The sequence below is a fragment of the Chiloscyllium punctatum genome, chromosome 3 (assembly GCF_047496795.1).
Source record: "Chiloscyllium punctatum isolate Juve2018m chromosome 3, sChiPun1.3, whole genome shotgun sequence".
NCBI classification, from domain to species: domain Eukaryota; kingdom Metazoa; phylum Chordata; class Chondrichthyes; order Orectolobiformes; family Hemiscylliidae; genus Chiloscyllium; species Chiloscyllium punctatum.
Window position 1 is genome coordinate 157,324,883 of NC_092741.1, and position 12,425 is coordinate 157,337,307.

The following is a 12,425-nucleotide window of genomic DNA, read 5'->3' on the forward strand; positions in this document are numbered from 1 at the left end:
GGCACTACCTGCTCATCCCAGAGGGACGGACACGACCTGCTCATCCCGGAGGGACGGGCACTACCTGCTCATCCCAGAGGGACGGACACGACCTGCTCATCCCGGAGGGACGGGCACTACCTGCTCATCCCAGAGGGACGGACACGACCTGCTCATCCCGGAGGGACGGGCACTACCTGCTCATCCCAGAGGGACGGACACGACCTGCTCATCCCGGAGGGACGGGCACTACCTGCTCATCCCAGAGGGACGGACACGACCTGCTCATCCCGGAGGGACGGGCACTACCTGCTCATCCCAGAGGGAAGGACACGACCTGCTCATCCTAGAGGGACGGACACGACCTGCTCATCCCGGAGATAAGGTCACGACCTGCTCATCCCGGAGATAAGGTCACGACCTGCTCATCCCGGAGGGAAGGTCACGACCTGCTCATCCCGGAGGGACGGGCACTACCTGCTCATCCCGGAGGGACGGGCACTACCTGCTCATCCCGGAGGGACGGTCACGACCTGCTCATCCCGGAGGGAAGGACACGACCTGCTCATCCCGGAGGGAAGGTCACGACCTGCTCATCCCGGAGGGAAGGTCACGACCTGCTCATCCCGGAGGGACGGTCACTACCTGCTCATCCCGGAGGGAAGGTCACGACCTGCTCATCCCGGAGGGACGGTCACTACCTGCTCATCCCGGAGGGAAGATCATGTCCTGCTCATCCCGGAAGGACGGGCACTACCTGCTCATCCCGGAGGGAAGGTCACGACCTGCTCATCCCGGAGGGAAGGTCACGACCTGCTCATCCCAGAGGGAAGATCATGTCCTGCTCATCCCGGAAGGACGGGCACTACCTGCTCATCCCGGAGGGAAGGACACGACCTGCTCATCCCGGAGGGAAGGTCACGACCTGCTCATCCCGGAGGGACGGTCACTACCTGCTCATCCCAGAGGGAAGGTCACTACCTGCTCATCCCGGAGGGAAGGTCACGACCTGCTCATCCCGGAGGGACGGTCACGACCTGCTCATCCCGGAGGGACGGTCACTACCTGCTCATCCCGGAGGGACGGTCACTACCTGCTCATCCCGGAGGGAAGGTCACGACCTGCTCATCCCGGAGGGACGGTCACTACCTGCTCATCCCGGAGGGAAGATCATGTCCTGCTCATCCCGGAAGGACGGGCACTACCTGCTCATCCCGGAGGGAAGGTCACGACCTGCTCATCCCGGAGGGAAGGTCACGACCTGCTCATCCCAGAGGGACGGGCACTACCTGCTCATCCCAGAGGGAAGATCATGTCCTGCTCATCCCGGAAGGACGGGCACTACCTGCTCATCCCGGAGGGAATGTCACGACCTGCTCATCCCGGAGGGAAGGTCACGACCTGCTCATCCCGGAGGGACGGTCACTACCTGCTCATCCCAGAGGGAAGGTCACTACCTGCTCATCCCAGAGGGAAGGACACGACCTGCTCATCCCAGAGGGACGGTCACGACCTGCTCATCCCAGAGGGACGGTCACGACCTGCTCATCCCAGAGGGACGGGCACTACCTGCTCATCCCGGAGGGAAGGTCACGACCTGCTCATCCCGGAGGGAAGGTCACGACCTGCTCATCCCAGAGGGAAGGTCACAACCTGCTCATCCCGGAGGGACGGTCACTACCTGCTCATCCCGGAGGGACGGTCACGACCTGCTCATCCAAGAGGGAAGGTCACGACCTGCTCATCCCGGAAGGACGGGCACTACCTGCTCATCCCAGAGGGAAGGTCACTACCTGCTCATCCCGGAGGGAAGGTCACGACCTGCTCATCCCGGAGGGAAGGACACAACCTGCTCATCCCAGAGGGACGGTGACGACCTGCTCATCACGGAGGGACGTTCACGACCTGCTCATCCTAGAGGGACGGTGACGACCTGCTCATCCAAGAGGGATGGTCACTACCTGCTCATCCCGGAGGGACGGGCACTACCTGCTCATCCCGGAGGGACGGTCACGACCTGCTCATCCAAGAGGGACGGTCACGACCTGCTCATCCAAGAGGGATGGTCACTACCTGCTCATCCCGGAGGGAAGGTCACGACCTGCTCATCCTGGAAGGACGGGCACTACCTGCTCATCCCAGAGGGAAGGACATGACCTGCTCATCCTAGAGGGACGGTGACGACCTGCTCATCCTAGAGGGATGGTCACTACCTGCTCATCCCGGAGGGAAGGTCACGACCTGCTCATCCCGGAAGGACGGGCACTACCTGCTCATCCCAGAGGGAAGGACACGACCTGCTCATCCTAGAGGGACGGTGACGACCTGCTCATCCTAGAGGGACGGTCACTGCCTGCTCATCCCAGAGGGAAGGTCACGACCTGCTCATCCCAGAGGGAAGGACACGACCTGCTCATCCCAGAGGGACGGTGACGACCTGGCAAGGTGCGTCCCCGTTGTGCTGGACCTATCCCGGAGGGGTGGTTGTGGCTTGCCATGGTGGTCTCCTGGTTAAGTGGTCCTGTCCAGGCGCGAAGGTATTCCTGTTTTGGAGATCTTTATCAGCGGCAGCTTCCAGCTATACAGTGGTTTCTTGTTGGGGCAGCTTTGTCCTTGAGGAGCAGTCTTGGCTTGACAGTCCCAAGCCAGTGTATAGGTGGCGACTTCGGATATTCCAGCATTACTTTTCTTAATCAAAACTTTGCCTGAAGTGAAACTGATCTCAGATGAACTGTCTTAATGACTTTTGTCATGTTAAATGCTGAGGTATGGCAACTTATAATACTCTTCATTGTAGTTTTTTGGAAAAAATACATGGGACATAAATTGCTATTCTATTTTATTGCTTCAGTGACAACAGGACTGCAGCCATGTCTATTGCAGGAGGTATCCAGGAAACTTGCTCAACGTACTTTTGCAGAGATAAGACCAGTTTCCTTACGACCTTATCTCTACCTCTAGTCACTCCATCACAAAAGAAACAAAATGAGATGGTGTCTCAGTGTCGTTTTTGGACCGAACAGTCTCATGTCCTAAGTGAGATCCTGGTAATGTCGAGTAGGATCATTAACCTGGTGGTGGTCCTAATTTGTTTTTTAACAACTTGCTGAGAGCACGAGAGACATGTAGAGCCTCTAAATCATCACCAACAACACTGTAAACCAGAAAGAAAAGACAGGTCTTTTCTTACCTTACAACTCTGGCACATGCCTCCAATAAAGAGAGGGTGCTCAAGAGAAATATTTTGACTTCCACAGGCAAGGCAGATATCTGCAAACAGTGAAAAAAACAATTAGCTTATGTTAAAGTTATGTTTGCTGTATGTTTTTATTTTTATTTCAAATTACACCACGCAAAATCTCAATCTTATCAAAATCTCAATGTACTTACCTTCAATGTTTCTGCTATTTTGCCTCACATCATAGACTAGCCTCTCTGAAAAACAAAACATATTTTGAAAAAAAAACCTATGGTTGATGATTCAAATGATTTTATTCAATATTATTACTGTAGAGTAGAAGCAATTTACTCTGATGTGCTGCACTTAAACCCACTTCCTCACTGCCAATTAGATACTCGATGACAAGGGTTAAACATTACAACTTAGATTTCTCACTGGCTTGAGTCCAATTGATAGGAGAGCAGATTGCCTATATGTCAAGTAAATTATACACTTTGCTTTTAGAAATTCTAAGGTAAAACCTAACTTAAATAATCAGGATGAGTACCAGGCATCAGGAATTCCAACGATTGTGAACTTGTCCATTGCAGGATGTAAACTCCTGAGGATTTAAAGGCATGCAGTAGTTCCTGGGGCTGGTATCCAGGCAAACTGATTGAAAGAAAAGAGCAGAAAAGTCTGTCGGCAGTAATACCTGTGAGGGCTGCAGAAGCACAGAGAATGCCCCAGGTTCACCAATGTAGCTGGAGAGGTGTTTCTGAACTATGGCAAGCTGAAGAGATGTTGGAAAGGAATGGCATAGTTCGCCAAGGCGACCTGTTTGAGGACAGTAGGAGGGAGTGGCCAGGGTAGTAAGTATCATTGCAAACACTTGATCATCGGAGAATGAGGTCTCAGTGTTGGTGCTAGGACTTTCCTTAAGGGATTCTCCCATTTCTCCACTGTAATCCAAACAAAATACTAAGGTCACCTCCAGTGTCCCTCTCCACTTGAGACAATACCTGCTGCCACTTCAGTATGCTCTCCTTACTGCTCCTATTACTCTTGATGCTCCTCCATCTGCCCACATGGAGCTCTCATTTCCCCAACAGCAAGTGTCCCCTCTCACTCGCTCTCTCTTTCTTTCAAGGCAAAGAATAAATTTTGCCACAATTTTTCAAGTGATCTCTCTCCCACAATCAGTGCCTGAATTTGTAGATCCTTCCCTATCACTCAAATAAGAATTTCAGCAGGAATAACCACTGCTTTCTTCTGAAGATGGCTGGCTCTTTAGATGAGAATTTTATTTTGCAGTTGTAGCTTAGCTGTTTGAGGTTACCGGGTGGTCCCAACCTCAGTCCCACACATATTTCAGTTGCCTGTCTGATTCCAATTTGCACAGAGCTATTAGCCTACTGTAGCTGTCAATCAGCATCCCAGATGGCCAAGCAGAGACCCACAGAATGAGGGCAGCAGAAATGAGCAGCAATTGATGGAAGGTTTGAAAATTCACCTGGAATCTATTTTATCTTTGCATTCTGCATGCAGTTGCACTCAACAGATCACAAAATACCCACAAATGACAGAAGCTATCTATTCCATTAACTATCAGATCAGGAAGACTCTGCACTACCTGATTTCATCTATTTAATTTCAATTTTGCCCTCTATTTATCCACCCGAAATCCATTCTAGGTGGTAATTATTCTTTGCATAAAGTAGAGCTCTCAAATAATCAGAACTGATTTATGCATTTTTAAATGAAGTAGTAATTTGAGGGAGATGGTGGCATATTGGTGATGTCATTGGACTTGTAATCCAGAGGTTAATGCTGTGGGGACAATGGGTTCCAATTCCACCAGGGCAGCTGTTGAAATTTATATTCAATTCATAAACCTGGAATTGAAAAATAGTCTCTGAATTGGTTACAAAACTATCATCAATTCACTCATGTCATTCATGGATGAAAGTCTGCTGTCTTTACCAAGTCTGGCCTACACTGCAGTGCAGAGCCGCAGCAATCTGAAATGACCCAGCAAACCACCCAGTTCTAGGGCAATTAGAGGTGGGCAAAAGATGCTGGCCTTACCAGCAACACCCACATTATATGAAGAAATAAAGGAAGTGTTTCAAACTTACCATTCTCACACCTGTCAACACCAACCCTAAACAGCTCTAAAACGTTTTCTCACCATTGCCTTCTTTCTAAGCTGAAAAGCTGGAGTTTCTCATAACGAAGATTCCTGTCACAAGGGATCAGACTACTGGCTATTCTCACCACAGCCTCCAATGCTTGAATGTTTCTCAGCAATCAAGATGTAATCTGACCAGAGTGTCAAGTCGATTTCCAATGACCATAATGCCGACTCTCATCCTATCTCATGATCTTGATCCTAAACTATTTTCTAAATGTTTTAATGCAGTCAGTCATTATAACAATTTTGTTGTCTGTGGCATTTGTTAACTGAGTGCTTATCATGTTTAACCAAGTCTTTACATGTTATCTATAGCTATTTATACATGGCTGACTTGCAATCCAAAAACTCTTTATTACTTTCACCTCATGTTTGCTTGATATCTTTGACAGATAAAAATCTATCAATCTCAATTTTAAATTCAACAATTGATTTTGCATCAAGTGCTGTTTGAAAAGAACATTCCCAACTTTTGCTACTGTTTCTATGAAAAAGTGTTTCCTAATTTCACTTCTGAAAGGTAGGGTTCTGTTGTTTGACTATGTCTTCTGGTCCTCTCATTATCAGAAATAGCTTCTCACAAACTATTTCATATTTCTCATTAATATCATGAAAGGTTTGATTCAACCTTCTAAATTCCAGGGACTATAACCCTTGTTTGTTTGATCTCCCCTTATATAATTTAAATATAAATTAGATTTCATCTGCACATTTTAAAACTTAATTCTGATATTTCTAGTCTGTTGCCTTCATTTTTATTGCGCCCCCTTGTTTAGTACCATCTGAAAATTTGAACAATATTCTCCAAGCCCTAGGGACAGTTTACTCCTTTTGTGAAAGCTGCTGCTGTATCAGTCTAGGGGCTCAAATGGAGTGGACTGCCTGTGCCTTACTTCAAAAGGGTTTAGAAATGGAATACTAATACATATCATGCGATGTTTTGCTGACCTCATTGGTATAATTAATTCTGCTTTTCAGTGGGTGCAGTGTGCAGTACTATGACAGAGTAGGAACAAGTGTGCTTTGTGTTGCTGTCTCATAGGAAAGCTATGCAGGCGACCTTTCCAGTCATCTCTAAAGCCTTCATGTGACAGAAAGGCAGCAACTCTAACCTAACCCTATCATTTAAAAATTACAGAGGTGATGCAGCCTGCAGCAGATCGACCACAGTACTCAGCTGTCATAACATGAGAACTACCTTGGTTCCCCAGGCACTGTTTGATATACAACAATCAGCAACCTTATACATGTCAGTCACCAAGGTAGTTCAAAATGAGGTTCAAGAGTTTAAACATAAGGTAACACAAAGTATGATCAACGCTAGTTATTGAGGCTAACCTTGATATTTCAGAAGCTATCTAAAGCATGTATCTCTGGGTGAACTAGAACTAGTTTGTGTATTCCCATATTTTCTCAAGGGATTCTGAAATGTTTCTTGTTGCAATATACCCAAGGTTCTGAAACAAATTTGAATAATTAGTTCATACCTCGAGTCTGTTCATCTATGATTTCTTTGACTTTTAGCTTCTCTGTGCTTCTTCTTGCTTTTTTGGCTGGGGGAGGCGGAGGATAAACAGCAGCTTCAGGCTCCACCCAACTTTCTGTATAAACCTCTTTGTAAGGATTTCGTTCCTCTGGAAATCAAAGAATATCTATGTTACTGGATATAGGACAAGCTATGCAAAGACTACAAAAGACAGTACTGTTCAGCTGTGGACTGCTGACAGGTTTGGTGACAATCAGAACTACGTGGGTGAAATTCAACACAGCAGACAGCAAGGGATTGGTTGCTTGTTTTACATCCTGTCCACTTTTGTTTTGCGTTAAAGTAACTAGGCAGGGTGTTTACAGATAGTGATTTTTATTATTCACGTATCCATGTTGTGATAAAAGGTTTAAATCATTGGGAAATTTGTTACTTAAAACTGATTTCAGTTTTGTGAATGTAATTTACTGGTATTTTAATTTTAAAAAATTGGTCAGAAAGTAATTTGGAACAGTGCGATGAAGATATGTTTTCTTGGAAATAAGTTAATTACCTTGATCAGATACCTAGTGAGATAACTATTGAGTATATATAATGCCGAGTTTTATGATCTGTACAGAAACAAACTGTCAGTGAACAGAATCAGGTTTCAATTGAGAAAAGCAGTTTTAAGAAAAGCAGTTTTTTCTTGCTCTTACTAGCAGAAAGTTTATAGAAGTCTCCTGGCTGTCAGAAATGAAAAGAATTAGTCAAGTCAACTATTTTAAAGTTAACATAGGATTGATAATCACAGGGATTGAGCAAGTGGAAAGATGAGAAAAGGGGAGTTGTTTTAATATTTACATTAAATCTTTCTAATTGACATATATCTTTTTTTGTGTGTAACAAAGTTGTGTTCTTTTGTTAATAGAACACTGGCAGCCTGTTGTGAATATGTTTAGAGACTGACCACTATGAGAACAGAACTGCAGAATAAAACTTATGATCTAACATTCCTGATGAAGGGCTCATGCCTGAAACTTCAATTCCCCTGCTCCTCGGATGCTGCCTGACTGGCTATGCTTTTCCAGCAACACACTCTCTACTCTGATCCCCAGCATCTGCAGCCCTCACTTTCTCTTCCCTTTTGATCTATCAAGCCAGGTTTCACTTTGAGATGTGAGGTGCCCGGTCCAGACTTTTTGAAGGTCAGATAATAATATCTGCAGCATAGTTGGGGGTTGCATATGGGAACCTTACAGAATCCCGATCAAAGCAAGCTCTAAAGCAACTGCCCAAAAAACTGAAGATTCTGCTTGGCAATTCCCCTACACTTGGAATCCTCAAGTATTCATTTACAATCAGAGAATCTGCAGTATAGATCAGATAGCACGTACATAGCTACTCAGGAAATGTTAAAATAATTCAGTACCTAGTCTAACTCCTGGGTACATATTACACTGATCCCCAACTTATATTGTGCATCCTGAACTACAGATCTGAGACTCCTACAGACCCCACACCCCGACACTCCTCTCCCCATCAACTTCAGCCCACCCTAGTCCTGGACCCAACACACAGCCCCTAAGTGAATCATGAGGGATTTCTTACTGCCCAGTGGCCAACTGGCCAATCTTGACACTTTCTGCCTTGAAAGCTTTATGTCTAAATTAAACATGACAAACAATCCATAACAGAAGATACTGAAGCATTAAAACAGAAAGGTGAGAAAACACAACTGGTACTGACTGTAAACACAGAAAGCAGATTGAAGGACCAGCTTAATTTCAATGCCAATGGGTGCACCTTGGATTCTTGCTGTAGGACTACACCAACTGGTCTGTTTGAGGTACAGCAGGGGCGCTTATGGAGAGAACTTTAAAATACAGGAGAAGGGGGAAGTGGACTTCGGGAACTGGATGAGGCAGAAAGTGGAAAGGAGATAAGGGATGGTGTGTAAAGAATGGAGGAGGAAAGTAGGGGCAGAGAAAAAACTCTGAAGAGATAATGGAGGTGCAAGGTTGTGAAGCGGGTGTAGGTAGGTGATGAAGAGGGCTGAGGAGGATGGACTGATGAAAAAGGAGACAGAGAGGGACGTTGGTGCAGAATGGTGGAAGATAAGCCAAAAGAAGAGGGATGTAATGGACCTAGTGAGGAAGGAGAAAAGGAGCAAAAGAAGGTATAGAGGTGAGGGATAATGACTGGAAGGTGGGGGGGGGGCTTGATGTTTAATATATTGCAGCCATGTTTTCGGAAATCCTCAGTAAAAAGTGGAATAGTGAAGATGCTAATGGGTGAAAAATTCAGCCAACTGGGATGAAGGCTTTCAGTTTAGATCAGAGATATGGGATTGATTAGGCAGCCAGACAGTAGGTGGTGATAAAATAGTAGCCAGTGGTGTGGGAAAAAATGGCAGTTGGAAAATGCATTTGGACAGGAGGAGACACTAGTGATCTAGAAATAAAGTAGACTAGGGAAACTTAGAATAAAATATCCAGGTATGTTGATTATACAAAGGCTGGTGACAATGTAATAGCTAAGGAGGTCACAAAGATTCCGCAGAGAGATATACTTAGGTTGGTGAGGAACAAGATGTATAGAAGCATATTGAGAGAAAATGGGAGGTGTTCACTTTGCTAACAAAAACAGAAAAGCAAAAAATCACTTTTAAAGACATGAAACTTTTAAATGGTGATGTTCAGAGTTTTCAGGTTCACAGATCCCAGCTACGAGAATGGCTATGGACCAACTGGAGTTCTTGTAATTATCCGACTTCAGAAACCATAATTGTTTCGAGAATAGAACACAGAAGAAATGCTTCAGAATTTCGGGAAATGCAAAAATATTTATTATTCGAACTTGAACAAATCAAATTTAATTAATAATTACTAATGGAGGTTCTAGCAGTTAAGAGTGTATTAAACCACAAACTCAAACTGTATACATATAGCGGAACAGTCAAGATTGTTATATGATAAATGTGTTATGAGACAAAATGCAGCTGAACACCACACAGATTGCACTTTAAATGACTGATTCGGTCAAGACAAATACCAACCAGCTATAAGTAATGCTGTGTCTCATTAAATCTCACTAAAACTCTGGCTCCTTTGCAAGGGATTCCAATTCTTTATTTTCCAAGATCTAGCCTTGGAAGACCATCAAAAGGTCTCCAACTTGGACTGCTTGGATTGCAAAATGGCATATTTGGTAGGATACCACACAGATGGGAAAAAAACGGAGAAATGGTGAAAATGAGACACTGTGTGAGTATGTTTAAATTACCACACTGAGTTAGGACAAAGCCGAAACAAATCTGAGTCAGCAATCCAGGCCTCCGATTCTACAGGCCTGGTCAGTACATTGAACAGTCTAGGGTACTGGGTCTTGGAGCCTGCTAACAGCAGCACTCTCCTAGTTCCTGAAGTGGGAAGCATTTACTGCTGGACACATAGAAATATTTGAATAACATCACATAGCTAATATGAGCTGACAATAACAATCTCGCTCCATGACCATGTTAAAAGTAAAGCAGGGATGTACCGCTGACAGACAGGAAAAAGAAATCCAGAGCAAAGGGGACCAGATGGATTCCTAAAGCAGTGTCTAGTTAATAAGAACTAACTTAGAACATTATTAAGCAAAATTGAAAATCTGATGATCAACTTATAGAACAAACGAAATGGTGGGACTCAGAGGAAAATAAAGACAAGTATAAAAAGTCATAATTCCAGTAACTTGCATATACTGCAAAGGGGTAAACAGCCAATTGAAACAATAAAGAAACAGAGTGGTGGAAGCAATGGCACACTTCATACATAGGAAGGTATTAGGTGGTGAGGGCATGGCTTACAGAATGGATGATGACAGGGACCATTTGAGAGACAGGCCACCCCCTTCTGAAAAACAAGAACCCTCCTCTCTGTACATTGCCAGTCATTACTATATAAAAATAAGGGAACAGAGTCCTTTGAGATTTATAAGGTTCCAGAGATTGATCAGAATGTTGCCTTGGCTGAAAGATCTATACTATGAGGAAAGATAAGATGGGATTATTTCCCTTGGAGCAGCAAAGGTTAAATGGGGAGTTGATCAAGGTTTGTAAGATTATGAGAGGCATCAGTACAGTGGATAGGAAGGTATTGTTTCTATTAAAATAGGGAACAATAACCAGAGGGCACACATTTAAGCTATGGTGAAGGCGGCTAAAAGGAGTTGAGAAATATTTTCACCTAGAGGTTGGTGGGATTCTGGAACTCATTGCCTGAAAGGGTAGGAAAGTTAGAAACTCTTATAAGATTTCAGCAGGATGTGTATATTCACTTGTCTTGCCTTAACCTCTAGGGCTTTGGGCCAAGAGCTGGCAAATGGGATTAATGTAATCAGACCTTTGTTGATGGCATGGACATGATGGGTTGAATGGCCTTCTTCTGTGCTACAAACATTTAGGAGTTTGACATGTTCGTAAAAATGAAACACTTAAGGACACAATAGAATTAGCTGTGGAAACTGTATAAAGAAGAGTTGTGAGCCAGCCACTAACTCAACAGGCCTTTTTTTCAGTAAACACCAAAGGAAGTGTATATGCTGGCAATCTGAAACACTAACAGAAACTGCTGCAAAATCTCAGCAGGTCTGGGAGCATCTGTGGAGAGAAATCAGAGTTAACGCTTCGGGTCTAATGATCCTTCTTTAGGCCCTCAATTAACTTCAATAGTACCAAAGCAGAAATTTTCAGATTTTCTGCACAAGGCTTTCTTTAGAGAAAATATTCTTCCAGACGATCTTTTCCTTTATGTATAACTATCAGCATTAATTTCTCATCTCAACGCATATATGACAATTTACATGGAAGAATAAAAATCCAAGCAGTTACCAATTAAGTTGCAACGTGACCGGATCTATGGTCAATCTTACCTTCTGGTGGTTCCAAACTCTTTGGCCCCAAAGGCAGAAATCCTTCCAAAGCCCATTCAATCATCTGTTTGGTTTGGGCTTCCACACCTTTGGCAGTATCTAACTCATCATTCCCAGAATGTGTTGGAAAGAGTTTTCCTGCTCTGTTGCTTGCCACCTAGTTCAAAATAGTAAACTGAAGAGTCAGGAAAATCATTTGGTAATCTGAAACCTGAAGGTGCAGCTTACATTGCTGAACATACAAGTCCCAGGCAGCAGTGCATGCTGGGATGTAACTCTAAGAGGTTATCTGTATAAAGATAACACAAATCATAATTTTAAATTATTTATACACAACACTTTCCTTCATGGTGTGCTTGTTTTCCTCTAAGCGATGCACAAATTATTCAATATACTAATTACTGTAACCAACAGGCATCATGAGGTGTAATAATTAGCAAAGCACAAATGCAGGATTAGTTTCTTTCAGATACATTTTCTGGTGTATTTAGGTGCAGGCCCTTGACTCCAGTATAATGACGTGTGCCCACATTACAGAAGGAAGCTGTTTAAAATTAATATAAAAGGTAAGTCAACCTGTAATATTTATGTTTGCCTCTTTGAAAGAATGATTCATTACGGTGGCACAGTGGTTAGCACTGCTGCCTCACAGCGCCTGAGACCCGGGTTCAATTCCCGCCTCAGGCGACTGACTGTGTGGAGTTTGCACG

At 44.3% G+C, this 12,425-nt stretch overlaps 1 protein-coding gene across 12 annotated transcripts in view; it reads right to left on the minus strand.

Moving 5' to 3' along the window:
- Positions 1–12,425, minus strand: part of LOC140467006 (DNA (cytosine-5)-methyltransferase 3A-like) — a 638,661-nt gene that overhangs the window by 150,121 nt on the left and 476,115 nt on the right. For all 12 annotated transcript variants that reach the window (XM_072563080.1, XM_072563028.1, XM_072563020.1 and 9 more), the window contains 4 exons: positions 11,716–11,872; positions 6,821–6,967; positions 3,370–3,414; positions 3,170–3,249 (listed from right to left, as the gene is read on the minus strand). In XM_072563080.1, the coding sequence (XP_072419181.1) occupies positions 3,170–3,249; positions 3,370–3,414; positions 6,821–6,967; positions 11,716–11,872 (429 nt within the window). The remainder of the gene's footprint in view (positions 1–3,169; positions 3,250–3,369; positions 3,415–6,820; positions 6,968–11,715; positions 11,873–12,425) is intronic.